The following is a 26,751-nucleotide window of genomic DNA, read 5'->3' on the forward strand; positions in this document are numbered from 1 at the left end:
GGAGAAACCAGAACTTCATGATATACAAATGCATAAACACAGTCAGGGCTGGAATTCAAAATGTATTATTTATATATACTATTTTTTTGATTAAATATGATGCTGTTTTTATCTGCATTTTACCCAGTGTCTCAACTTTTTGCTTGGATGATTGTCTATGACATTAACAGAAACAAGAATCTGCATCTGTACTGCCAATTATCAGCTTTAGTAATTCCTAAAAAGGAAAACAATTGATCATGATCATGATCATTTCTGTAAATGGTAATAGACTCTTTTCCTTTCTCCATGTCTATTGTTAAAGAAAGCCCTCTTTTCTCCTCATTCTTGTTTGTCCATCCACAGTGTGACCCACCCATAGAGGTCCATGACCTCTTTCAGGACATCCGGGATGGGCGCATCCTCATGGCCCTGCTGGAGGAACTCTCTGGCTGTAAACTGGTCAGCCTGTAACACTGACTTTTAAGTGCTAGATTGGTTTTGCACTACTTGCTTTGCCAAGTGTTGTTGCTGTTTTATAGGATACTTAATTGTACTTTTTCCCAGCTTCATGGGTTCAGGAAGTCCTCCCATCGTATTTTCCGACTGAATAACATCGCCAAGGTCCTGTCTTTTCTTGAGGAGAGAAATGTGAGTATGACAGTTAAGCAGTGGTTAAATTGCTGGATGAAATGCAGAACTGTGAGGACATACACGCTCTGTCAACAGGTAAAGCTGGTCAGTATCGATGCAGTTGACATTGCAGATGGAAATTCCTCCATCATCTTGGGACTCATTTGGAACATCATTCTCTTCTTTCAGGTAATTGCATTTTTTGTCTTGAAGCTTCTTCATCAAAATCCTCTCTCACTTCTCTAAGAAGAGGATGCTAGTACAAAACGGTGTATTTTTCATAAGCTTTGCACTTCCTTTCTCTAAAAGGGAAAGAAAGCTCTTCTCCTCTATTCTAGAGTCAGATCTAGGCGAGGTTAGCTATTGGCTAAACTATACCTTTTTCTTTTGTTAACTTCCAATGCAAATCTTTGTTTAACACAAACTGTAATATAAGATTTGTGTAGCTTAAAATTTGGCATTTTATAGCAAAGCCAACAATGTATTGACAGCAGAAGTTATTTTTTGCTTTGGCATCAGTGCTTTGACAAAGAAACTTTTGTTCATCACTGTTAAGTAGATGGGCCTCAAAGCGTGGTAGCTATGATCACTCAGCTAATCAGCTGCTATCAGGGGTGAAGAGGCAAATGTTACCCATCTTGTCAAATGTTCAGTCACAGCTGTTTTCTTATTCTGAGTAACTCTGACAGTGTAAACTGAACTAAAGGTGAAAAGCTCCACAGATTCTCCACTAAACGAATTCTCAGTTTTATTCTTTCACAATCTGTTTAAGGGTAACAATTTCATCCAATGGTTACTATAGTAACCATGATGCAATGAGTCAATAGATATGAGGACTTTATCTGTTTAATGCCTAAATGTTGAAATGAGTAGTAAAGTAGCTCAACTAACTCAGCTCTTCCACCACCCAGATTAAGGAACTGACTGGGAACATCAGGAGCCAGTTCCCCTCCTCTTCCAGCCTTTCATCCATTCCCACCAGCTCTGACTCTGACACATCCTACAGCAGCACGCCATTGGACGACAGGCAGTCAGCATCCACAGCCGTGCGAGAACAGAGCAGGGCCATTAAGAAGTTACTGCAGTGGGTACAGAAGCGAACACGCAAGTGAGTTGGAGCTGCCGTTTCCATTATATGGAAATATGTTACATGCATTATACAATTACATAGTTTGTGTCCTTTTTGGAAAAGCAGTAATTCTTTGTATCTGTTTGTGTTTGATCCAGTTAGTTCTTTGTGGTCCCTCTATATTCTGCTTTTCTCTTGCCTTTTTACCCTCACTGCCCAACTGGTTGAGGCAGATGGTTACCCCTCTAGAGCCTGGTCCTGCCGAAGGTGTTGTCCTGTGAAAAGGACGCCCTTCCCTCCCATTGTCACCAAGTGCTTACTCATCGGGCATCGTCTGATGTTTGGGGTTCCCTCTTTGGTTATGCAGGTTTTTTCGTTTTCAATGGAAAGTGCCATGAGATGATCAATGTAGTGTTTGTTTTTGTTTGTTTGGGTTTTTTTTGGTGGTGTTCCTGGACTGGCCCTTTCCACAGACTATTTCTTATTTTTGTTACAGGTATGGTGTAGCAGTGCAGGACTTTAGTAAAAGCTGGATCAGTGGTCTGGCTTTCCTGGCTGTTATTAAGTCCATTGACTCCAGCTTGGTAGACATGAGGAAAGCCCTACTGAGAAGTTCCAGAGAAAATCTAGAGGATGCCTTCAGAATCGCCCACTACAGCCTGGGTATACCGCGCCTTCTGGAACCTGAAGGTAACAAGACAACAGCTACTTTTACTTAACAGCCTAATCACTACTCTAGTGACTGAAACTGTAATTCATCTATTTTACAGATGACGTGATAAAAGAGAGCTCAAGAACAGTGACAATAGTAGTTGAGTGTATCTCATCAGCATATTTTTGTAATGTGTGAGTAATTTCTTGAGATTAAAATGCAACAGTAAGAAAACCTTCGTTAAGAGTCAGAATCTAGTCAGAATCAGCTTTTCTGAGGATAGCCGACTGCTTTTGTGTATCAGAATGAATAGCCTTCAGAGATGCTGCTTTTAAGGGGGCGAAGTTTTACATTCTACTTTGTAAGGAATGCAGCAGTGACCTTTTATATTTGTGAGAAGAAAATGACCCAGTGGTTATATGATAACGTAAACTCCCATTAACAGGAAGAAAATACATTTTACTCAGCACCAGAGAACAAATGGACCATAAATATAAAAATACATGCACTGTGTATACGACACATTGCTTAACTGTAACTTCCTGTAGTCTTTTGTGTTTCCCATGCTACACCACCACATATGCTCCCATCTGTCCTCCATAGGCAGACTGCTGCCACTAGAAACTTTTATCTGAAGTGTTTGCAAACAGTGTTACACACAGTATTCTATAAATATGTTTTACATTAGCTCGGCTGATAACGTAATTCTTGATTTAGCAGACACTGAGATTCAGATGGATTATTTGCTAACAAAGAATGAGAAATCCTTTTTGTTGTACACGTGATAGACTGAAGGATTTGACGGGGAATATTGACCATCATTTGAAAAAATCAAAGCTGTTAAATTTAGCGTAGTGTCATTTATTTTTACCACATATAAAAAATGCTGTTACACTACACAGTAGCCCTTTGAGACAGTCTTCACTGAGTTAATAAAGTAATGGTAGTTCCTTTTTACACAGAGCTGCAGTGCTTATGCTGTATTTGTCCTGGTCTAGTATGCAAGAGACAGTAAAAAACAGACAGCCTGTAGATTTCCCCATTATTATGAGTGGAAATATAGAACCTTTCAAGGTAATCCTCTCGTGCATCTCTGGGCTGTCTTCAATTGGCTGCTTTGTTTTTAAGATCAGTCCGTGGAAGTTCCATTGTATTTGTACTTGTAATGAATGCTTTGGTGCTCCTGTAAAGCAGTCATTCGATGCTCCTGGTCTCAGTCTCTTGCCTGGCACACAACTGTCAGAGTTAGTAAGATCACATTCTTCCAGTGAAAACTGCTGGAAACCTAACTTTCATCCCCAGTGACGAGGTAGAGATTTTGCCACAGACAGGAAACTGGTCAGAGTCTCCTAAGACCCTCCAAACAGAGCAGCTGCACTGGAAGCTGTGTAGGCATGCCCAAGGAGATTATGTTGAACAGGAGCCTTACCTAATTTAAGTTGGACACGGCTTTTTGATTTTCATAAGCCTGTTCCTGGATTGTCTTTTGGGCACATCTTGGACATAGGATCATACCATAATAACAATAATAATAATAAAAAGGCATGTTTACATTTAGTTACTCTTTCTTTCACTCTTGTTCTCTCTCAATTTTGCTTTATTTGCTCAGATGTGTCTATCAATGCACCAGATGAGCAGTCTATCATTACATATGTGTCTCAGTTCCTGGAGCACTTCCCTGGTATCGAAGAGGTATGAAAGATCCCTTACCTAGACAAAATCAGTGAATTGGAATTGAATTGTATTTTGACTAAGCAGTCATTTGAAAACTGATATTTCCCTGTTCCCGTCTCAGCCAGAGGAGCCCTGCCAGTTAATTGAACGAAGTGTCTCTATGGGCCGACTCAACTTCAGTGACTCTGACCACATGAGTAAAGGTACTCACCGAAGCAGAATAAGGGAGAGGTCCTATATGTTTCAGAAGGACTGTGCCCAACCCCCACCCAAAATCTTAATTTCCTCTGTATCGGAAGACAGAAGCATGATGCCACCTTCCTTCAGGGTTACGGCAACTCGATCGTGGTCCAGCGATGACATTTTGACAGATTCGCCCCACACAGATGACCCCATAAAACCGGTGGAAGAAATCTTAACCAACAATGATGACCCACAGCTGTCTTATACTCACTCGCCCACCGGCTCATCAGTACCCGAGTCTGTAAACACAGAGTCAGTAATGGATGACTCTGCAATCAGCTCACCGGACTCTTGGGTGGAGAGTGAGCTTGCCGTGGCAGGGGAGAAGGATGGTGAGAGCCAAAGTTGCTTGTGTGATATTGGAACAGCTTGGGATGTGTACCGTGCGACTCCTGTGGAAGTAACTGCTATTGATGAAGGATTTATCCCATCCATAGAAGAAAGAGCCGCTGATGAGCAGTCACTGAGTGAGTGTTGTGTTGATGAAGGGATTTACTCTTTGAGCTCACTGGAGAGCATGCAGGACAGATTCCAGGGGCATGCTAAGAAAAGGGAAGTGCGAGTAGCTGAAGTGGAAGATTCAAAACTTGAAAGAAGCAACAAGGACTTGGAAACGGAGCAGGTACCTGAGCAGATCAATACTGAGGTTATAACACAGCTAGAGTCTGAGTCCCTAAAAGAGAAGGAGCAAGAATCTTCAGCTGAAGTGAGCAACTTTGGTGCTGAAGATATCCTTGAACCTCAAATACTGAGCTCCAACACATCCAGCGACTATTGTGAAGAATCTGTGAAAGAGAATATTATAGAAGACGGTACTCACAGAGATGAGAAATGTGTGAAGAAATCTGTGGATGCACAGAACCACAAAGGAGAAACTAACAGTCAAAGTGAATTTCTGCAAGACATAAATGTCTCTGAGGAGGTTGAATTGGAAACTGAATGTCATAAAACAGACTGCTGTGGTTCTTTAGAGAACAAAAAAGAACCAGAAATGTTAAAGGGCAGGAATGAAGTACTTGTAGAAACACAAGATGAAGCAAGTGAAGGACTTTTAAAAGACAGCCAAGACTCTCAGGACACAAATAATTCTGTACAAATTACTAAAGCTTTAGAAAACACCTCTTCTACCAACACAGAGGAAGTATTAACAACAAGTCAGGATCCAAGCATAGGCATGAATATTCCTTCCATCTCTATTGTCAGTGTGCCAGAAGAACAGGATGAACACGGTACTGATGATGAAAATCTCAGCCAGCCATTGGTGTTTGTAAGCGAGGTGACCGACATGTGTGTCAACAGTACTGCAAACCCAGGTGAAAAAAGCTCTACCTCCAATAAAGACGATGAAATTATTGCTGAGGGTCTGTTTGAAAATGCTAAAGCCACATCTTCAGGAGAATTAATGGATCCAGAAAATCAGCATTTAATTGATATAAATGAACACAATCTATCATCAAATGAATACGTGCAAGGTCAGATTGAAATAAGTGAAGATGGTGATAAATGCAAGCCTCCTCTTGATGATTCTCAGGGAGAAACTAACTTTTCTACAGAGGCTGAAACTCATATAGTGGATATTGAGCATGCTGTAAATTCCACTGATCCACCTGATGGACATGAGAGCAAACTAGCTGACACCTTTTGTAGCAGCGACATAGCCAACACACAGCTTAGTACACTGGATCCATTCAACACCGAACCAAGTGATGAGATAGGGACGTTGCGCTCTGAACCAGCTACCCTGTCCAGAAACATGGACGTTTTGTTTTACACGGACTTTGATCGAGGTTCTCCAACAGAGGATCTGGTTGGTGACCCTGTTGAGCCCATGGATCTGTTCTACCCTGACAAAGAAGAGCTCATGTTTACAGACCAACCTGACACTGAAGCACAAACCTGGCCCTCTGTTTTGAGTGTCTCTGCTCTGCAGCCAGCACCACCTTCAGACATTTTACCAGATGACCAACAATTCGATCCGCTGGGTGAAGACTTCAGGGAAGTGGACTTGATAGAGGAGCACGATGAGGTAAATGTGAACCTGTTTCACTTTCTTGGGGCTTAAAGGTCAGTAACACTGTTGCGTTGCGAGTTTTCAGGAGCATTTCTGTTGTCATTTTGTCTTTTCTCTTGCTATTGCTCTTAAGGTATGTACCGCTACACAACTCGTCATTGTCTCTAGCCTTCAAAATGTGAAACACATGAGTTCTGCTGACTTTATATTGACCATGTCTCATATTTCGATAGTGGAAAAGTTATTTCGCTGTATTTACACTGCAAAAACTCAAAATCTTACCAAGTATATTTGTCTTATTTCTAGTCAAAATTATCTCATTACACTTAAAATAAGACACAATCAGCTACAGGGCAACATTTCAGTAAGCTAAAGGAACTTGTTTCAAGACAGTGAATCTTGAAACTAGAGAAAAACTAGAGATTTTTCACTTGTTCCATTGGCAGATTTTTTCACTTAATACAAGATATTTTAGCTTAAAATAAGTGAAAAAAATCTGCCAATGGAACAAGTGAAAAATCTCTAGTTTTTCTCTAGTTTCAAGATTCACTGTCTTGAAACAAGTTCCTTTAGCTTACTGAAATGTTGCCCTGTAGCTGATTGTGTCTTATTTTAAGTGTAATGAGATAATTTTGACTAGAAATAAGACAAATATACTTGGTAAGATTTTGAGTTTTTGCAGTGTAGCATTTTATCACCTAGCCCTGCCTTCAGCTTGTTTGGCAAGTTTCTCAGAGACATTACTGATACATTAAGTGGTTGATGATTTTCACACAATGAGCAGGACAGAAGCAATGATATGTTGAAGTGTGACGTTTTTTTCTGTACTTTTTATTCTGTTAAAATATCTCTTTTTATCCTATTAGGTGATCACAAAGACCACCCAAGAGACAAAGAATGTATTTGGATCCCAGCAGCACTGCTTGTTGCCTGGAGTGAAGCTATGTAAGCCCTTAGGAGATGCTGATGTTCTAGCAGACAGGAGGGATCCCAGTGAGGCTGAGCAACAGAAGCCAGTCTCTGCCAGGGAAAACACAGAGCCTGTGAGGTAGGCTTTCTATTCTTAGTGTACACTGAGAAGCACACTTTACCCAGGGGGAAAGCAATGTTGTGGCAAATGATGGGATTCTTCTGACCCAGCCTTTCAGTTAGACATTTCTATAAATGTCCTGAAAAGTGGAGGCTGTAGGAAATTAAAGGAAGGCAGTATGAGACAGACAAGACTGTGACTTGAGAATTAAAGACATTAAAGTGAAACACTTTCTTCTGTGCTTTCTAGCTAACATTCACACACATTTATCAGAGTATGAATGTGTTGGGGTTAGTATCTTGCCCAAGGATATTTGGCCTGCAGACTAGGGGGTGCCAGGAATTGAACCACCAACTTTACCTATCAGCAGATGACCTGCTCTACCTCCTGAGCTACAGCCACAGCTGGACCAATCTCACTTTTTAAAAATACATAGCAGAAAATAAAGGAAAAAAATAAAGGATCTTTTTTAATGTTTAAAGCCTTTTTATATTCTTCAGTTCTGCCTGACCCTTAAGTATTAGTAGAATCAGAGCTTGGTCCTGTCTGGTTCTTTGTTTTGTTTTAGTGTTTTCACTGTAAACCTGAAGTTTCTTGAGCCAGAATGTTGGAGCAGCTTAGTGTTGCTTTCATGCCAGTACTTATTCTGTGATTCCAGAGGCTTGAAAAAGTAATTGTTTTTGTTATTTCCTGGCTTTACTGTCTCCTGTTGAGAATGAAAGTGATAGATTTTTGTTTCGTCAGGAGCAGTGGAGGTTCCAGCAGACAAGGTGAAAGCCATATCCCACCAGTTCTCCGTCACAGAAAGGGGGCTCATTGCCCCGAGTCAGTGGTGAGTTTGATGCTCCTTTCCCTCCCACAGAGATGTTAAAACAATGAGTACCACTGTATATTGAGAGTGCGACTGGCATTTTCACAGGACAGTCGGAGAGCTGTAACTACAAAAGCTGACCGTGATGACTTTGATTTTTGGTAAGAGCATTTCCTTCCCTGATTTACAGTCAGGTCCATAAATATTAGGACATCGACACGATTCTAACGTTTTTGGCTCCATACACCACCACAATGGATTCCAAATGAAACGAACAAGATGTGCTTTAACTGCAGACTGTCAGCTTTTATTTGAGGGTGTTTACATCCAAATCAGGGGAACGGTGTTGGAATTACAACAGTTTGCATATGTGCTTTCCACTTGTTAAGGGACCAAAAGTAATGGGATAGAATAAGAACCATAAATCAAACTTTAATTTTTTAATACTTGGTTGCAGTCAGTCACAGCCTGAAGTCTGGAACACACAGACATCACCAGATGCTGGGTTTCATCCCTGCTGATGCTCTGCCAGGCCTCTACTGCAACTGTCTTCAGTTCCTGCTTGTTCTTGGGGCATTTTCCCTTCAGTTTTGTCTTTAGCAAATGAAATGCATGCTCAATCCGATTCAGGTCAGGTGATTGACTTGGCCATTGCAAAACAGTCCACTTCTTTCCCTTCAAAAACTCTTTGGTTGCTTTTGCAGTTTGCTTTGGGTCGTTGTCCATCTGCAATGTGAAGCACCGTCCAATGAGTTCTGAAGCATTTGTCTGAATATGAGCAGAAAATATTGCCCGAAACACTTCAGAATTCATCGTGCTGCTTTTGTCAGCAGTCACATCATCAGTAAATACAAGAGAACCAGTTCCACTGGCAGCCATACATGCCCACGCCATGACACTTCCACCACCATGCTTCACTGATGAGGTGGTATGCTTAGGATCATGAGCAGTTCCTTTCCGTCTCCATACTCTTCTCTTCCCATCACTCTGGTACAAGTTGATCTTGGTTTCATCTGTCCATAGGATGTTGTTCCAGAACTGTGACGGCTTTTTTAGATGTCATTTGACAAACTCTAATCTGGCCTTCCTGTTTTTGGGGCTCACCAAAGGTTTTACATCTTGTGGTGAACCCTCTGTATTCACACTGGTGGAGTCTTCTCTTGATTGTTGACTCTGACACACATACACCTACCTCCTGGAGAGTGTTCTTGATCTGACCAACTGTTGTGAGGGGTGTTTTCTTCACCAGGGAAAGGATTCTTTGATCATCCACCACAGTTGTTTTCCGTGGTCTTCCGGGTCTTTTGGTGTTTCTGAGCTCACCGGTGCGTTCCTTCTTTTTGAGACGCCTGATGTTTTTGCTATCTCTCTGATGGGTTTGTTTTGTTTTTTTCAGCCTAATGATGGCTTGCTTCACTGATAGTGACACCTCTTTGGATCTCATCTTGGCAGTTGACAGCAACAGGTTCCAAATGCAAACAGCACACTTGAAATGAACTCTGGACCTTTTATCTGCTCATTGTAATTGGGGTAATGAGGGAATAACACACACCTGGCCATCTAACAGCTGAAAAGCCGATTGTCCCATTACTTTTGGTCCCTTGAGAAGTGGGAGGCACATTTGCAAATGTAAATACCCTCAAATAAAAGCTGACAATCTTGTTCGTTTCATTTGGAATCCATCGTGGTGGTGTATAGAGCCAAAAATGTTAGAATTGTGTCGATGTCCCAATATTTATGGACCTGACTGGAGTTGTTTGTAACACTCAAGCCTTTAACTGTGATGTAGGTTTACCGTGTTGCCAAGTTTGTAACAGTAGCTGCTGAATTGAAGTAACTTCAAATTATGTTTTTGTGAGCAAACAGCACTCGAGTTAGATTTATACGTGGCACAGGAAGGACGGACGTCTTCATTTCTCTGAAGCTTACAGATTAGCAGGAGAACCTACGTTTGGATGTACCTGTGAAGACTACACAGACTTCCTTTGAATGAAATCACAACGTAGCTGGTCCATGCAACTTGTTTTTGTAGTAAATATAACAAAAAATTACAACATGGTAAATGCTGAAATCTGTTGCTGTCAGAAAAATGTGATTTGTTACTGGACATGACTTTTGTAACACAGCAGACATCTTGTTGTAACAGACAGGAAGGCACATTCAAATTTCCGTTCCATCTGTGTGAGCTAATTCCAGCACGGCTGTAGTGTGCAGTCTGGTTCAGCATCATAGCTTTGCCTCAAATGTGGGTTTCTTCTATGTTAAATTGTCTGCAATGAAAACAGCTGCTTGAGTTAATATAGCGAGAATGTGCTGCAATACTGAAAATGTTATGAAGAGCACAAGTGTGTGAACTAGCCGAAGAGTGCAGCTCAACCACCAATTAAATCAAATGAGCTCAAACACTGTGCAAAGAGAAAGTAAAGTTGCACTTGTCTCTGTGTGTGTAGGTGGAGGGAGAACTGGGAGCTACGTGTGCTGCTGCTGCTATGGTTACTGCTCTACTGTTTCTGGGTGTTGCCTCAGATCGACCTGAAGACACTGCCCGACATGCTGCTGAACCGCTGAACGCACACACACGCGCACAAGCACAGCTTCTCTGAGCTATGAGGAAAAATAAAAAACTTTAGGTTTTTTAACATGCACATGCTCATACAGCCAACTGCCACCTTTTTATGAATCTACATTAAGTGAAGATATTTAAAACCTGTATAATTTAAAACTACAAGAGCTTGTTTTCTGTGTTTTGGTTTTTAGCTTCTAGTGTGGCTTAAGCAGTTTATGTGAGAGTGTAAAGGTCACTTGGGGAGGAAAAACATTGCAGTCTTTTTAGAAAAAGATCACACTTATATGAAAATGAAGTTAAAAATTTAAAGATCAAAATTTTACTGGTTTAAAATAAACAAACCAGATTCTGAAAAGGTTGGGACACTGTGTAAAATGTAAGAAAAACCTAAACAGAATTCTGTAATCAGACAAACCAAAATTTGAAATTAATTTTAAATTAATACATCTGCTAGAAGATTCTGGGGTAGCACTGGCGGTATAGTTTTTATGAGGCCTGCTGTCATCATGCACCCAACTGATTTTTAGATGAGGCTGGAATCCTAATTTGATTTGATATCTAAATTTAATTATTCACTTCTAACCTAAGAACAACAAAATGTAGGTGTAAAAAGTGAAGATAAAAATGTCAGATCTGAATCCATGATCTGTTTTGGATAAGTAGACTCTGACATGGTTTGCTGATCTGTTGCAGAGCCTATCATCTCAGCGATTAAGGTTCCGGGTTGACTCGACACTAATTTAGCTGCTTTTCAGTGTAAAATGTGCCTAGGCTCAGACGCTGAAATTCAGATACCAAAATGTTGTTTGACATAATTCAGAATAATAATGACTTAATCTGAGTCTGTGCACACAATGTAAATGTTCAGAACCTGCAGATAGTCCATGTTTAAGAACAACTCTAAAATATATATAATATAAAATATATAGTTTGAGTGTCAATGTCGTGATATGCTGTGCGGCAGGCAGGACCCTGGAGACAAAAGGATAAACTCAAAAGGATGTTTACTCCTGGATGTCACGGAGACAAAGCTGGGCTCAAGGCAGAAGTGCAAAACTAGGAGACAGCAGAGAAAACACAGAGCGTGGGAGCATGGACAACAAAACATGAACTGAAGAAAACTGAGATGACTGAATGGCAAAATAAGACAGGAAGTCATGAAAACACCTACACTGAGGGAACGGGGAAGGCTAAGAAGAATAAGTATAAACCGAATCACCAAAAGCAGAATGATAATAAAAGATAGACATTAATTGAAGCTTGTTTATTAAATTATAAACAAAAACCCAGAAACTTCAGGACATAATCCAAACATAATTACAAGAACACTGAAAATATAGATTTTAAAAAAAAATTAACTGAGGAAAAAGAACAACAAACTGAAAACACTGACTCCAGGAACCATGACACTTAAAGTCATCTCAGCCCCACCTAGTGTTCACACAAATTACATGCGCTCCAAGTGTGACAGCTGACAATATTCCCAGTGTGCAACACACGGTAAATGTTTTCAGGAAATTTGCTGACAGCCTGACAGGATTATTGCCCAGGGTCAAAGACTTAGAAAGATGGTGAGTATAGATCTGACTTTGAGTTTGTTAACCCTGAGATGAGGGAAACTTTATTATCAACTCAGTTTTAGCTAAGCCTGCTTCCCAGAAGCTCAGTGTTCATACAAACTGCCATCAATTTCAAGATGAGCCAATATTTTTCTTAAAATAATTCCTAGTTTAAACCTTTAGTATATTTTCAGTTTTTTTTAAATTGTGAATAAAATATGGGTTTGTGAGATTTGCAAATCATTGCTTTCTGTTTTTAAACACATTTTGCACAGGAACCAAAAAAAGCTACATTTCAAAAACACATAGTATCTTTGAGTTTTACATGACTGCAAAAGATCCTGCAACTTTATTCTTGAAATTTTAGTGCACTCATATTAGTCTTAATATTAAAATAAATGTATTAACTTTCACAAAAAAGGGTTATAGATTAAAAGTTTTAATAGAAAAATAAAGGCTTTTTTGTTTTGTACAAATAAGTCCTATTTATAAAGGCTGAAGAAGAAAGCTGCAGTTGTGCAAGTAAAACTGTAACAACATCTATGTAGGTGTATGCTACAATGCATTTTTAAATACATTTATCAGACATTTGTTTTTAAGGCTTTATGCATTTCACATGTCGAATGTATCAAAACATTAGATACTATTTAAAAATCATTAAATTATTACATTAAAACACATCGTCCCCATACATTAATTGCGTTGTTGTAACCTGTCCTGCCTGCCACATCCACAGTTGGTGCATTGTAATGTACATCTCCACAGATGAGTCCATGCAATCAGAAAAACTTGACAGGCATGGAGATGTCCGCATGAACCCATGCACTCACTGTGTGAGAAAAATGTCACTTGAAGCAGATCCTGCTGCGTTAATGTGACCTTTTGTCCACCACTGCTATATAGACCTTGTCACATATTATTAGAAACCTTTATTCAGGTGTCAAGCTCCATAACAGCATCATGCTGTTTTGCATCATAGATGTGATGACCTTAATAAACATTGAAGGTTTTGAGTTACTAATATTTACAGTTAAGTTTTCATTTTAATTTGTAGTTGTAATTTATTTTTTTTCTAATGAATTCTTCTCTATTGAAATGCCATTGTGTGATGAAAATGAACTTGTAATTTGACAAATTATAAATAATTATAAAAATGAAAGTGTGTTGGTAAAATCAAGCATATTTTCCTCTCTCAAAAGGCTTTTTCTTTTCACATTTTCCCATGTAGAGATGCAGCTTTGTTCTTTAAATCCAAACTTCATCGTATGTTAGACAATGACTATTACTATTAATAACATCTTTAATCAGAAAATGGCACATTTCTTAAAATATTACATTCATATTTTTATTCAACTGTGGCCTTGATATTTTGTTGCATATGTGCTTACAAATGCACTATTATATTTTTGTGGTTCATCATAACTGTACAGTAGACTTGATTTGTACACAAAAATACATACTATGGATAACTGAATGCAAAATGTAAAGCCATCTAAACCTGATGAAGATTTTATGAAATAATGAGGGTGTTATCAAGAAGTTCTTCAAATCTGGTTCAAGAAGAAGGCGTCCTTGAAGGATATATGAACTCAATTTAAACCAAAAAGGTTGTTTGTTTTGTTTTGTTTTTTTTTAAAAAAAAAAAAAAAAAAAAAGATTTCAGAATGTTTTTGATGGCACTTAGAAAAATTGTAGGACAATATATGTCAAAACTTTGGAATACTGAGCTTCCGTACCAGCACTATGAAGGAAGAATTTTGAGTCTTTTGCACTTTTTAAGAAGGAACACAAACTGCCAAAGATAGTGTTGGAAGTGCAAACAGAAATGACACAACTCACCACAGGCCCAATAACTGAGTCTTGTTTTCAACACACATAAAGTCACATATTTCTTGTGTAGTAAAGCATCACCCCATCTCCATGTTGTATAATATTAGGCAGAATATGAATTCAGTCAATGAGCTCGTCAATAGCTTTAATGCAAAATGTTAAATGTAATGGATACAATTGCTCCCATTAAGGTGAAGGTTATCTCTGGAAGAGAAGAGGAGAGGAGCGCAGAGAATCGCCCGTCCTGGAAGATTAGTTGTTTAACTGTAAAGAAGGTAAAAAGCCCTAGTCTGAGCACAAAGGTGGAAGCAGGAAACAACCAGAATGGGGATTGGGGGAGGCTGGAAAATAATGAGAGGTCTGAGAGAATTAGCTTTAATAATAGCCTGTAATTTTTATACTTTGACAAGTGCCCAAACACAGCGGTCATCCCATATATGGCCCACCCGTTAAAGGGGGACAGAGGGTCCAGAGAGGGAAAGAAGCATGATAACTAAGAGAACTGACAAAAATTAAAGATTTCTGGTGTCGCTCCCCTGTCAGCACCTCAAAGAACTGTTTCCGGTCGCTACTCCTGTTCCCAGGGCAGCTGAGGCGCCACTGGTCCTCAGACCCGCGTATGTTTTCTGGGTGGAAACAGAGGGCGTCCAGGCAGTACCTGTGCCAGTCCTGGCTCCCAGGGTCAGGGTAGCCGCGACCCAGCCTTCTCAGAATCAGAATCAGAAACTTTATTGTCATTGTCATGAGAACAACGAAATTAAGAATGGTCCCCGATCATTGCATCATCCCTAGCAATATCAAAATATAAATAAAACAATAAAATTCAATAAATAAAATAGATAGAATACTTAAAATACTAATAAGATGTAACAGTAAAACATTCACATACATTCTCACACACATGCTTCAGACCGTGCATAGATTAACACAAGAGTGGCGTGATGGACATTTTTTTGTAGTATTCAGATGTGTTATTGCAGTTGGATAACAGCTGTGTTTGAGTCTATTAGTCCTTGCTCTGATTGCCCTGTACCGTCTGCCTGAGGGCAACAGTTCGAACAGGGAGTGGCCAGGATGTGAGGTGTCTTTTATGATGTTTTGGGCCTTTTTAAAACAGTGGGCGTTGTGTAGAACTTCCAGTGTGGGGAGAGGGCAGCCAGTGATCTTTTGGGCGGTGTTAATGATCCCTTGGAGTGCTTTCCTCTGAGCCCCTGTGCAGCTAGTGTACCAGATGCATATGCAGTAAGTTAGAACACTCTTAATGGTGGCTCTGTAGAAGGACACCAGCAGTCTCTGTGTGATGTTATTCCTCCTGAGAATTCTCAGGAAGTACAGTCTCTGTTGGGCCTTTTTCAGCAGCTCGGAGGTGTTCACACTCCAGGAAAGGTTCTCCTCTATATTGACTCCCAGGAAGCGGAAGCTTGCCACCCTTTCTACACAGTCCCCATTTATGAATAGTGGTTGGATCTCTGCCTTTTTCCTTCTGAAGTCTATTATGAGTTCTTTGGTTTTTGAAGTGTTGAGGAGGAGGTTATTGGCCTTACACCATGACGTCAGCTGCTCCACCTCGTCTCTGTACGTAGACTCGTCTCCCTTGGAAATGAGCCCCACCACTGTGGTGTCATCTGCAAATTTCACAAAGATGTTGCTGTGGTGGCGAGGAGTGCAGTCGTGTGTGTAGAGAGAGTAGAGCAGTGGACTGAGCACACAGCCCTGGGGTGAGCCAGTGCTGAGACTCAGGGCTGAGGATGTGTGATGGCCAACTCTGACTCTCTGTCTACGGCCCGAGAGGAAGCTATTGATCCACATGCAGGTGCTGTATGGAAGCCCCAGGTCTTGTAGCTTGGCCACCAGTTTGTGTGGAAGGATGGTGTTAAAAGCTGAGCAGTAATCCACGAAGAGCATCCGCACATAGCTACCATGCTCTTCCAGGTGAGTTAATGCAGCATGGAGTGCTGTGGCTACAGCGTCTTCCGTGGATCGGTTTGCTCTGTAGGCAAACTGGTGTGGATCCAGGCTGCGGGGCAGGGCTGCTGTGATGTGTCTGCGGACCAGCTTCTCAAAGCATTTCATTACCACTGGGGTGAGTGCCACCGGTCTGTAGTCATTCAGGCCGGTGATGTGGGGCTTCTTAGGCAAGGGGACTATGGTGGAGGACTCAGGCAGAGTGGGACAGTCGCCTGTGCGAGGGATTTGTTGAAAATCCTGGTGAAGATCCCAGCCAGCTGTCCTGCACAATCCCTCAATATTCGACCTGGCACACCATCAGGACCCGCCGCCTTCCTCGGGTTAACAGCCTGCAGCATGCGCCTCACCTCGTGCTCTTCCAGGGTGAGGGTGGTGCTGCTATGGGTGGCGTGTTGCTGCTGTGGCTCCAATACCTCCGGTACCCTGGTCTCAAAGCGGGCAAAGAAGATATTCAGCTCCTCTGCCAGCTCCAGGTCACCGTCCGCAGCTCCGAGATTGATCTTATAGTTGGTTAGGTGCTGGATGCCTTGCCACACCTGCCGGCTGGTATTACTCTTCAAATGGTCCTCGATCCTCCTCCTATAGTCCCCCTTTGCCTCTCCTGCACCCTTACCTACTCCTCAGGCTCCTGCACCCATGCCGGTTCCTAGGGTGAGGCCAGCCAGGGTACAGCAGAGCTCCGCACCTGTACCAATTTTTCGGGTGGGGATGGCTAGTGTTTGGCAGGTGTCTGCACCTGTTCATGTCTGAGCTACAGGCTCAGCCAGACATGTCCAGCATCCTGCACCCATCTGCAGCTGCCTTGCCACCATCTGGTCCAGCTCCATCTCCAAAGCAAAGCAAAGGGTGGATATTTTGAAGAATCTAAAATATAAAACTTTTTTGAGTAATTTCACACCGCTGATATTTACTGCTCTTGGGAGGTAATTACTGAAATAAGCTAACTGCATCCTTGTAATATATATTAGTGCAATATTAGTAGACCACCCAAAAAATCCCACTAGCATGGGTGTATGTATCAAAATGATGAATAAATTGCAACCAATTGAGTTAATTGACTATTTTATTTCCTCAGAAATAAGAAGTGGCGGAGCATTACTCCATTGCCTTCTGGCTGCACTACACCCCTGTGGTGAGGTGACATCTTTTTTGTAGGGATGCACCGATACCGTTACCGAGTACTTAATAAAAACATGATTTAAATTTACAGGTAACAGCTTTAGTCATATAATTTAACAAAAAAACAAGGGACTAGTTTGGAATTAAGAACATTTATTTAAAATGAAAAGCATGTTGTATCCAACATATTACAGAATAAATAATTATTAAAAAAATGTAAACAGTGACAGCGCAACTCAAGTATTTTTTTCAGTTTGTTATAAACTCTGCCGCTTTGGACAACACAAGGGGCATTAATAAACATCTTTGCTATTTAGTGCACAATATTTGAATAAACTAACAACCACCAACCACCAGTCAGTGCAACTGAGGTAGGTATTAACATCAAGTCTAAGACGACTCACTTAATGGAGCATATTTAGAAAAAGTGAGTGGCAGGTTTTTTTTTTTAAAGAAAAGTAGCTGTTATGGCCCTGTCCATAATCTGTTTTGGTGGCTGTTATTGTCTGTGTCTTTAAGTCTTGGCAGGCCCCGGATTGGATGAGCTGACGGCTGCCGATTGGTCCGCTGATCATGTGGTCGCATTCAAAATCCATCACCAGCAGTTGTCCCGGGGCAGCCACTGACAGCAGCAGCAGACCTGACCCTGGCCTCCAAAACCTGAGACATTTGTGCGACTTTCTGAGTTCTGTATATAGTGTGTACATTAGTTTTCATTGTAAATAGCAGGGGTGAGCTGCCTTATTGTTTTCCTTGCACTGTTTTCTCCTGTTTATTTCAATTAGGGAGTTAGGTGTAGCGCTTGTCTTTTGTTTGATTTCACATAGGGTTTTAGATAGCACCTCCTCCTGACTTAGCTTGTTTTGTTTGTTATTTTGGCCTTTGTTCACCCCGGAGCTTCATTTTTGCAGTGTAGAAAAATAAGCCACCATTCACTAAGAAATTGGTTTTCCCTCTGTGTATGGTTTTGGGGACCAATGCGGGGCAATCTTTTCAAACTTATGTTGCGTTCCTGTACCCCTAGACTGGGGCGTAACAGTAGCTTTTCTGCATTATCAGCAGTCAGCCTGGTTCTGTTTTCATCTATAATGTGTGACACTGAGCTAATAAGCCTGTCACTTTCCACACTGCTCCATGGGGCTGAGAGGTATTTACGGGCCATTTTAGCCAAAATGGGGAACCTGATTTTGTTGACACCCCAGTACTTCAGGGGACTGTCTTCACGAGGGCTTGGGGCCTCTCTGAGGTATGTGTCGAGCTCAATGGCAGCACCTGCTACCAGCGGCTGTGGTGCCTGGGGCTGCTCCTTAGTGATTTCTTCAAATACAGTGTCCAGACTGCTGCTAGTGCTGGCCTGGGCCTTGAGGAACACTTTAGCAGGAGGTTCTGCAGCTCCTGCTTCAGGTGCAGCTTGGCCTCTGGAGGAGTGTTGTTGGGGAAGAAGCAATCTTTATACCTGAACAAAATTAATGAATGTATTAATATGTGGAAAAATAGGACTGATTTTAGTTTCCCCTAAACCACTGTCACAAATGCCAGCCATTTGGCTTTCTGGTAGTAAATGTATTTCATATTATACATATTGCATACTTTTGTATTTGTGTATTTTAGTTACAAAAATATAATATTTCAGATGGAAATTAATCTTACATTTAGTACTGTAGTTTATCATTGAATACCTATAGCACACAGACTTTACCTTGGGTCAAGTATGGTGGAGATGAAGTACAGTGGGTTGGTCTCGACGTCACTGAAGCGCTTCTTGACAGCTGCCAGTAAGGTTGCTTTCATTGTCTTGACGCCGTGGTCCTCGTCTGTTTCTCTGTTTAGAAGTCTTACTAGCACAGTCACAGCTGGGACGACATCAGAGGCTAGTGCGTCGTAGCTGCTCACTTTTTTAGTTAGTTCCTCAAAGGGGGCGAGGATGGCAACAGTCTTTTTCATAAGAGCCCATTGGTGAGCGGTGAGATAGGGAGTTCATGTTCAGACACATGCTCTATGAGGGACTGGAGCATGTAATACGTGCTGTTCCAGCGCGTCTGTACATCCTGCTGCAGTCTCTTTATTGGCTGGTTGAGCTGTCCCTGAATGTCCTCGAGGCGGGAGTAGGCTAAGGCGGAATGTTTAAAATGCCCAACTATTTTCTGCCCCACTGCTATAGCATCAGCTATGCTCCTCTGTGCTAATAAGCCCTCGTGAACTTGTGCGCGACTGTCATGAACCAAGCAGCCAGGAACACACAGGCACAAATGTAAACTTCAAAAAATGGGTTTTATTATACCCCCAAAAAGGACAAGATGATTACAAAAATTCAAAATAACAAAAAAATAAAGTCTTTAAGAACCAAGTGGGCCCATAAAAGAGGTTAACTTAACAGACCGCTACTCAAAAATCACTTAACAAAAACATAACTCAACAAACTGACCTGCCCAAATGAGAAACAGCTCCAGTTATATAGCAAATGAATAAACCATTATATACACCAAAGGTGAAAACTAAAGAGATAACAGATAACCATCATTCAAGAAGAACCCCATTCCCCCTGCATGATCACAATAGATGGTCCATTCCACTTTATTGGCTTCTGCATTTAAACCAGCTCCACCCTCAGCCTCCTCTTTCAGCCAAACCAGGAAGGACTGGAGCGGAGGTCAGGTAACTCAGAAAGAGCAGAAATATAATCAATATAACATACCTGTATAAAATAACAAACAATGCAAAGGAAAGTCTATGCCACCATTTGGGCTATAGCTTAGTGCTGTCATGCATTACAGGTAAACTCAAAATATCAAATTAATTAACTTATGATCACAGAAACTTTAGAGCATAACGTAAACATAAGACAAAAGACCAAATGAATATTACCTAAGTATCTCAGTTGTGTGGTTGCATGCATCCATCACAGCGACACACGGCAGACTTGGGAGCCCTGCGTTATTCATGGATTTTATCATGTTTTTGGCATTGTCACCAAGCACAACATGTACTGATGTTTTAGGTATACCCCATGTCTGGAGCATTTCCGCAAACACATGCACTATAGCCTGGCTGGTGTGCGAGCCGCGGAATTGTTTTGCATGTAATATGGCTCGTTGTGGCGTGAAACTCTCGTCTATCCACTGGGAGGTTAGGCTAATTAGTGACACGGGGCTAACACTGCTTGTCCAAATATCTGTGGTGAAACTAAACGCAGAGGAGGCTTCCAGTTGGCTGTGGATATGTTTTTTCGCGAGCCACTAAACTCGTGTAGTTTAGGCAGCTCCGTGTTAGTCATGTAGCGGCGGCTTGGACATCATATCTGGGCTCCAGAACATGGAGGAGATGCAGGAATCCAACATTTTCTACCTCCGAGAGTGGCTGGTCACTCAATGCAATGTACTCGATAATTGTCTGTGTTATTTTCACAGCACGTGGATTGTCTCTGGACATTTTCTCTCGTCTTGCAAGAGTTTGCTGCAGCATGGGTTGTGTTGGTTTAGAAGCGTGGGTAAACTCTTTGTACTCATTGCCGTGTTGGGATTTTAGGTGCTTGATTAAATCACTTGTGTTAAATGCGCTACCTTTTGAGCCTCCTCTGGACAATTTTGCTGAGCACAATTTGCAGTCGGCCTTAATTTGTCGTCTTCACTCACTTTGAAATAGTTCCACACGGCTGACATGTCTCGCCTCGCCTTCTCCCTGCTGTGAGCTGCAGCCGGGGCCTGGGGGCGGGGACTCTGCGCCTGTGATTAACCCCTTACACGCCGCTCAAACATAGACATTTCTCAGAGCGTGGAATCGGTCCCCGGTATCGGGGGACTTTTAAGGAGTACAAGTACTTTAGAAAATGTGGTATCGAGGCAGATACCAGATACCGGTATCGGTGCATCCCTAATAATTACTCTTACTCTTTTCAGTCGCTATCCACAACAGCCAATTGGTTTACTTGGCTTATTACACCCACAATTTAGTTGCTCTAACGCAGTGGGACAGATCATACACCGCCTCTTTGTCTACAACAGCAAATTGACACTGAGAATTCAAACAACTTGGGAAACAGACGATTTAGATAAGCTCCAATATGCACACTTTGATTTAACAGGTGGTGCTTACCTTTATTTGAAAATGACCCGGGCCTCTGTTCACTTTGCTGGTTGAGCCCCCAGACTGCCCAATCTGTCTTCCTTAGCCTATCGCAATCCCGGATGAGCCCCCAGTTGTTAAATATCAACACTTCACAGAGTTCTTTTGATTCCTCAGAGGCATCCGATGGAAGACAAAACACTGCTCATGTCACGGTTCTGGGTCATTTCGACCCAGCATTTTGAGTTCTTATCTTTTGGTTTGATTTTGTATTATGGGCTATTCTTAATCTCTGGTTGTGTCTTGTTGATTATTATTATTCTTCGTCTGTTTCAGTTAAGGGTCTTGTTCTTGTACGCTCGTGTTTAGTATAGCTTTAGTCCTGTGTTAAGTCTGCGTCTTTGTGAATTGTTTCCTGTTTTACTTTGAAAGTCGGTGTCCTTTGTCAATGTATTGAGTTTTGCTTCCTCCTGGTCTTGTCATTTCTGATTACTCCCAGCTCCTCCTGTGCCTAGTTCCCCTCGTTATCCCTCTGTGTATTTAAGCCCCGTGTTTCTCTTTGTCAGTGTGGCGTCGTCTGTGTTTCGTCCCTCAGGTCATGTCAAGTGTTTTTTCAAGATTCGTTGCAGGTCACGTTCTTAGTGTTTATGTCAAGTCAAGGTTTTCTCATGGTTTTTTTCATGCATCTGCACCGAATCTTGTTCATAGTCCTCATAACCATAGTCTCCCTAGTTCTCATAGTTAGTCATACTGTTCTCCAGTTCAGGTTCTAGTTAAGTTTAATCTCTGTCCCGGCTGTTTTTGTCATGTCATTGTTTCAGCCACAATAAAAGCTCGCTTTTCGTTTGAGATTCAGTTTCATCTCCTCATCTGTGTCTGCACCTGGGTCCACCTCACTCTCTCCACTCGGTCTGCCCCGCAGACTGTGACAGCTCAGTAGACCACTTAACACTTTATTTCGCTTTCACAGTACTTCTAGAAGGGAGATGCGTCCTGCATGACATATTGCTGTGGTTCTCAAAATGGTGATGCGGGCTTAACAGTTTTATTACGGAAGCTCTCTCATTCTAGTCTAAACAACAGTGTCTCAGTAACTTTCCACTAGAAGATGGTCCCCTGTTATCTACTTTTTCCCAGGCAAGCGTGAGCAAGAGTCCACAGCATTCCACTCCCCAAGGACACATAGTCTAATGCCTTTATTTTTCAGGGCTGTGTCCACTTAATACTATACTATATAACTTTATAACACTTATTAATAAAAGCATAGCATTATTGAGGCACTTCAAATAATTTTATCTCAACAGGACAGACTTTCAGTCTTGAAAGGGGTCCGTTCGGCCACACGAAAAACACTTTTAACATCACTGTCCATGGAAACTACTTAAAAGTTAGGGTTAGGAACAGTGCGTTTATTTACAGTGTATGGTGCAAAACAACAATAAGTCCCCGTGTTTCCCAAGACTCCCGTGTCGTGTCCTCCTTGTGCTCTCTGCTCCGTGTCTGCACTCCCGGTGCTCGCTGCCCTTGGGGCCTCCTATGCTCCTCCTGCGGGAAACAATAGCGGCAGCTGTCAGGACGCTTAATAGCAGGCATGCACTAAACGACTAAACCTAAACTGGGTGACTAACGTGGAGTCTCATGCAATGATCCCACGTCAGTGGGAGCTCCAAGACTCTCCTAAGTAGCTCCCCCGACAAGCCCTGATCAGCAGCAGGTGTGTGGCTTCGGGTGTGGCCAGTACCAACAGGGCCACACCCACCGGGCCTGAAGGCGCCCGCAAATCTGTGTTCACAGAAACACCGGCATCTGTACACACGTGTACACACATACACACACACACAGAGAGTTGTGGCAGCAACACCAAAAATACATATACAATACATATAATATAACATAAGTCCATAGTTGCTCAGAGGACCCTGACACACAGCCAATTTAGAATCACCAATTAATCTAGCATATTTGACCTAGCATGTCTTTGGTATGTGGTAGGAAACACCTGGTCTCCTCCTACAATGTATTCCAAAGAAGCACAGGGAGAACATGAAGAGTTAAGATTAAAAAAAATAAATAAGAGAGTGATATCAAATAAAACCTCTCAATGTGTAGTATATGATAATGACTTTTTTTTTCTAGACTAGAGATGTTGTGTCTGAAATCTGCGACAATGTCTCCTGCATTTATGCATTAGGAGACTTTGTCTCCTAATGCTCTCATGACCAATGGGACCACTTTTTTTTTTTCACACCCTTCTAGTATGTGTTGAATAGTCTCCGGGGCACCGTTGTACAGTCTGCAACATGGTCCTGTTTCCAAGTTCCAATAGGAGACACTATCAAAGATGGTTAAAAACCAGACAAGGAGCAGAAGACCAAAGCCTAGCAGATAACAACATCAAAAAGGAGGAGGATGAGAACATACAGAAGTACAATGGGGCCAAATGAACACACAAACACATGTATAGAGATTGACAGACCACGTGACTTGCACGCGTTGCATTGTAGGTACCAGTAGCAGCAAAATCAAAACACTGCATCAAGCGCTAGCATTTCCATCACCGGTAACCATTCATTCTGCAGTTTTAATCCCTACTTGCATATTATTTGCCCCCAAAACAGTTATGTACAAAACGAAGGAGAAAGCGGCAGGTCTGACACAGACAGACTTGATGAAAAGGCAAAAAAAAAAAAAAAAAAAAGGTACGAGGAAAAAAAATCAAAGGAGTGAAAGGGTTAGACCCATACAAGCATAAGAGTGGCCGTTAGCGTGCTGCCCAGCTTTCATCACGCTCATATTTATAATTATATGGTCTTAAGTGTGAGTGCATACACTCATGAAGTGTTTAGTAACTTCAGATCCCTGCAACAAGCCCAGTTCCAGTTTACCGACGGATGGTTACAGGACACTGACATGTTCAGAATAGCCAGATATGTAGGTGGTTTTATTCTAAGTGAAGGGAAACCCCTCAAAAAACGGACAGAGCAGTGGAGTAGCCAAGGCAAAAGAACAATATAAAACTCGATTACGAAAATATAATTTATTTCACAATTTATTTATTTTTTAAAACAGTTAAACACCCCTGGCCAGGGAGAACACACAGTAAAAACATAAAAACAACACAAAAAATCCAGTGGCGTCACCCACAGCATTAAAATCCACTAAAATCGGAGCGAGGCAAAGAAAACCCAGCGATGTCCCCGGCCGTCCTGTCTCTTCGCTCTGGAGTACTGGAAGACAGAGGGGGCAGCGACAGTCACTGTTCTTTCCAGTGAAAGGGATTTCTTGTACTACCGTGTGTCTCAGGACTTACCCTGCAATCCAGTCCCTCCGTCATGTTGTCCGATCACCACAACATAACCTAATAGACCTACACCTTAGTTCACAGATTCACTTTGTCTCGGGTTTATTTCTGGGATTTCACACAACCCAGGATTCAAATCATGAATAGATAATGGACTTGGATTTACATCATTATGAATGAAATGCGCTCTATTTGGAAGCAGCCGCCCCCCTCCCCTTTCGATGGGTTGTGTGTGAGACTTTAAATCATCAAACTGTAAATTATAAATTGTTATTGAGCCTGAAGGAAACGGTTTCCAGGGCCTAATCCGTGGATCGACTTCCTTCGAGGCGTGGACGTCTATCAGCAGAGAATGCACCTTCACCTATCAGCAGAGAATGTCCCTTAGTCTGTAACACAGTCAAATATATTCTCAAGTAATATTCAAGCATGCCATTCAGCGTGTTAGTACGAGCTCGGGAGCAGCTTGGGAGAACAAGAAAACAGAGACTGCTTTAGATTGTCTTCCCAAAGTGACTCAACTTTATTCACAAGTACAACAGTTTATATAGAGGGTAAAATTCATGAGACAGCAGATTTATCAGTTTAAACCAGTACAGACCAAGATAAGGCAGCGTCTTCCTGCCCTTGGGTGAAGAAGCATCCTTTGTGTAGTTTATTAGTTCAGCTACAATTGTGATTATCTCAGCGACATATTTTCAAGGCACAAAACGAAGAGTTCTTTCATTAGTGAAATCTGAAACAAACCATTTGGCCTTCAACAGGCGTCTAAAAGATTAAGAAACTAATGTAGCTGAGGGAGTGATCTCTGTGGTATTTCAACCTTGTACCAGCCTGTGATTCTCACACATCAATTCTTGGGTCAAAGAGAAAAATAACTAAAACAAAGGGGCCTTATTGAATGACAGAGTTTTCCTGTATAATGTCACTATAAAACAATATCCAGTAAATGCTACCATGGTACTAAAATACCTAACAGAGCCCTTTACCCCTTTTGTTTTATTTTGCGAGTTGATTATTAGATGCTGCTCCAGCCAGCCCGAGAATCCCCCGCCGCCCCGCCCTCTCCTCTCTGCGCCGCAAGCAGCAGGCGCACCTCGCAAACGGAGGGCGCCCTTACTCCCAGCAAATGGGCGATAGAAAACCGCTCAGTGCCTGTGCCATTCCCAATATGCGCTGGCATGATGTCGGGGCAGCATATTTTTTCCCCCCGCATCTCAGAACAAAAGAGAGAAAGGATTCAAATTCTATATTTCTCAGTATTTGTATACAGCGGTCCCTCGTTTATTGCGGATGTTATGTTCTAAAAATAACCAGCGATAGGTGAAATCCGCAAAGTAGCCAACTTTATTTTTTACAATTATTATAGATGTTTTAAGACTGTAACGCCCCTCACTACACACTTACACTTTTCTCATACAGGCATGAACATTTTCACACTTTTCTCTGTTGTTTAAACACTCTCAAAGTTCAAACCTTTGTAGAAAAATAAGTCGAGTATTATAGAAAGAAACCAAAGATCAAACCCTGTTTTCAGGTCCAGAACATGGGAATAGAGCAGCTGCGAGATAATTCAACATCAATGAATCAGCGATTGATGTAGCGATTCTGTACTGTGCAGGAGAGAGGGCACGGAGGAGATCGACAGTGGTCTGCAGCCAATCAGGACACAGAACACAATGCACTGTAAAAAAAAAAAAAAAGCATGCAAAATTGCACTAAAAAAATCCACGAAACAGCACAGCCGCGGAAGGCGAATGGCGTTATAGCGAGGGACCACTGTAATTTTGAAGGTAAGTCACAACATACCCTTTGTAAATACTAATGTATAGAAATACTTACCAGCACGATACATTTATTTTTTGTGGCTTTTTTTTCATGGTTTGTTGACATGCTGTGTAGGTGTGTACTTGGCTAGCTGATATCAACATAACTGGAAACATTTGACTATTGTTCACCTGTAGTTTGAATGCTGAACATTTGCCGATGTGTCTTCTCATTTTGTAATGAAGTTCTGCTTGTGTTGACTGATGTAAACAACCAATCGATCTACAAGCTTCAAAAGTCAAAATTGATCATTTTATTTTTTTTATGACAGCAGTGGTGAGTGGTTAGCATTATCTCGTGCACAGGGTCTATGGCCCGTGCGCACTGGCCACTCGTACCTACAATCCTTTGCGGTTTTACCCCGGAAATGACGTCATATTTTCGATCTCTATAGAGATTGAAAATGTGACGTCATTC

The 26,751-nt window shown here is 41.6% G+C and overlaps 1 protein-coding gene across 3 annotated transcripts in view; it reads left to right on the plus strand.

The window, feature by feature from the left end:
- The window catches only part of clmna (calmin a), a 36,135-nt gene extending 24,432 nt beyond the window's left edge, over positions 1 to 11,703 (plus strand). The window contains exons 3-13 of one of the 3 annotated variants that reach the window (XM_026151939.2): positions 346 to 441; positions 547 to 630; positions 709 to 801; positions 1,524 to 1,720; positions 2,178 to 2,371; positions 3,943 to 4,025; positions 4,129 to 6,276; positions 7,128 to 7,309; positions 8,036 to 8,123; positions 8,211 to 8,263; positions 10,553 to 11,703. In XM_026151939.2, the coding sequence (XP_026007724.1) occupies positions 346 to 441; positions 547 to 630; positions 709 to 801; positions 1,524 to 1,720; positions 2,178 to 2,371; positions 3,943 to 4,025; positions 4,129 to 6,276; positions 7,128 to 7,309; positions 8,036 to 8,123; positions 8,211 to 8,263; positions 10,553 to 10,670 (3,336 nt within the window). In that variant the 3' untranslated portion in view covers positions 10,671 to 11,703. The remainder of the gene's footprint in view (positions 1 to 345; positions 442 to 546; positions 631 to 708; positions 802 to 1,523; positions 1,721 to 2,177; positions 2,372 to 3,942; positions 4,026 to 4,128; positions 6,277 to 7,127; positions 7,310 to 8,035; positions 8,124 to 8,210; positions 8,264 to 10,552) is intronic. The other 2 variants (XM_026151940.2, XM_026151941.2) reach the window with 2 other exon arrangements.
- The last annotated feature ends 15,048 nt before the right edge of the window (positions 11,704 to 26,751 follow it).

Source organism: Astatotilapia calliptera, chromosome 19, assembly GCF_964374335.1.
Source record: "Astatotilapia calliptera chromosome 19, fAstCal68.1, whole genome shotgun sequence".
Classification (NCBI taxonomy): Eukaryota; Metazoa; Chordata; class Actinopteri; order Cichliformes; family Cichlidae; genus Astatotilapia; species Astatotilapia calliptera.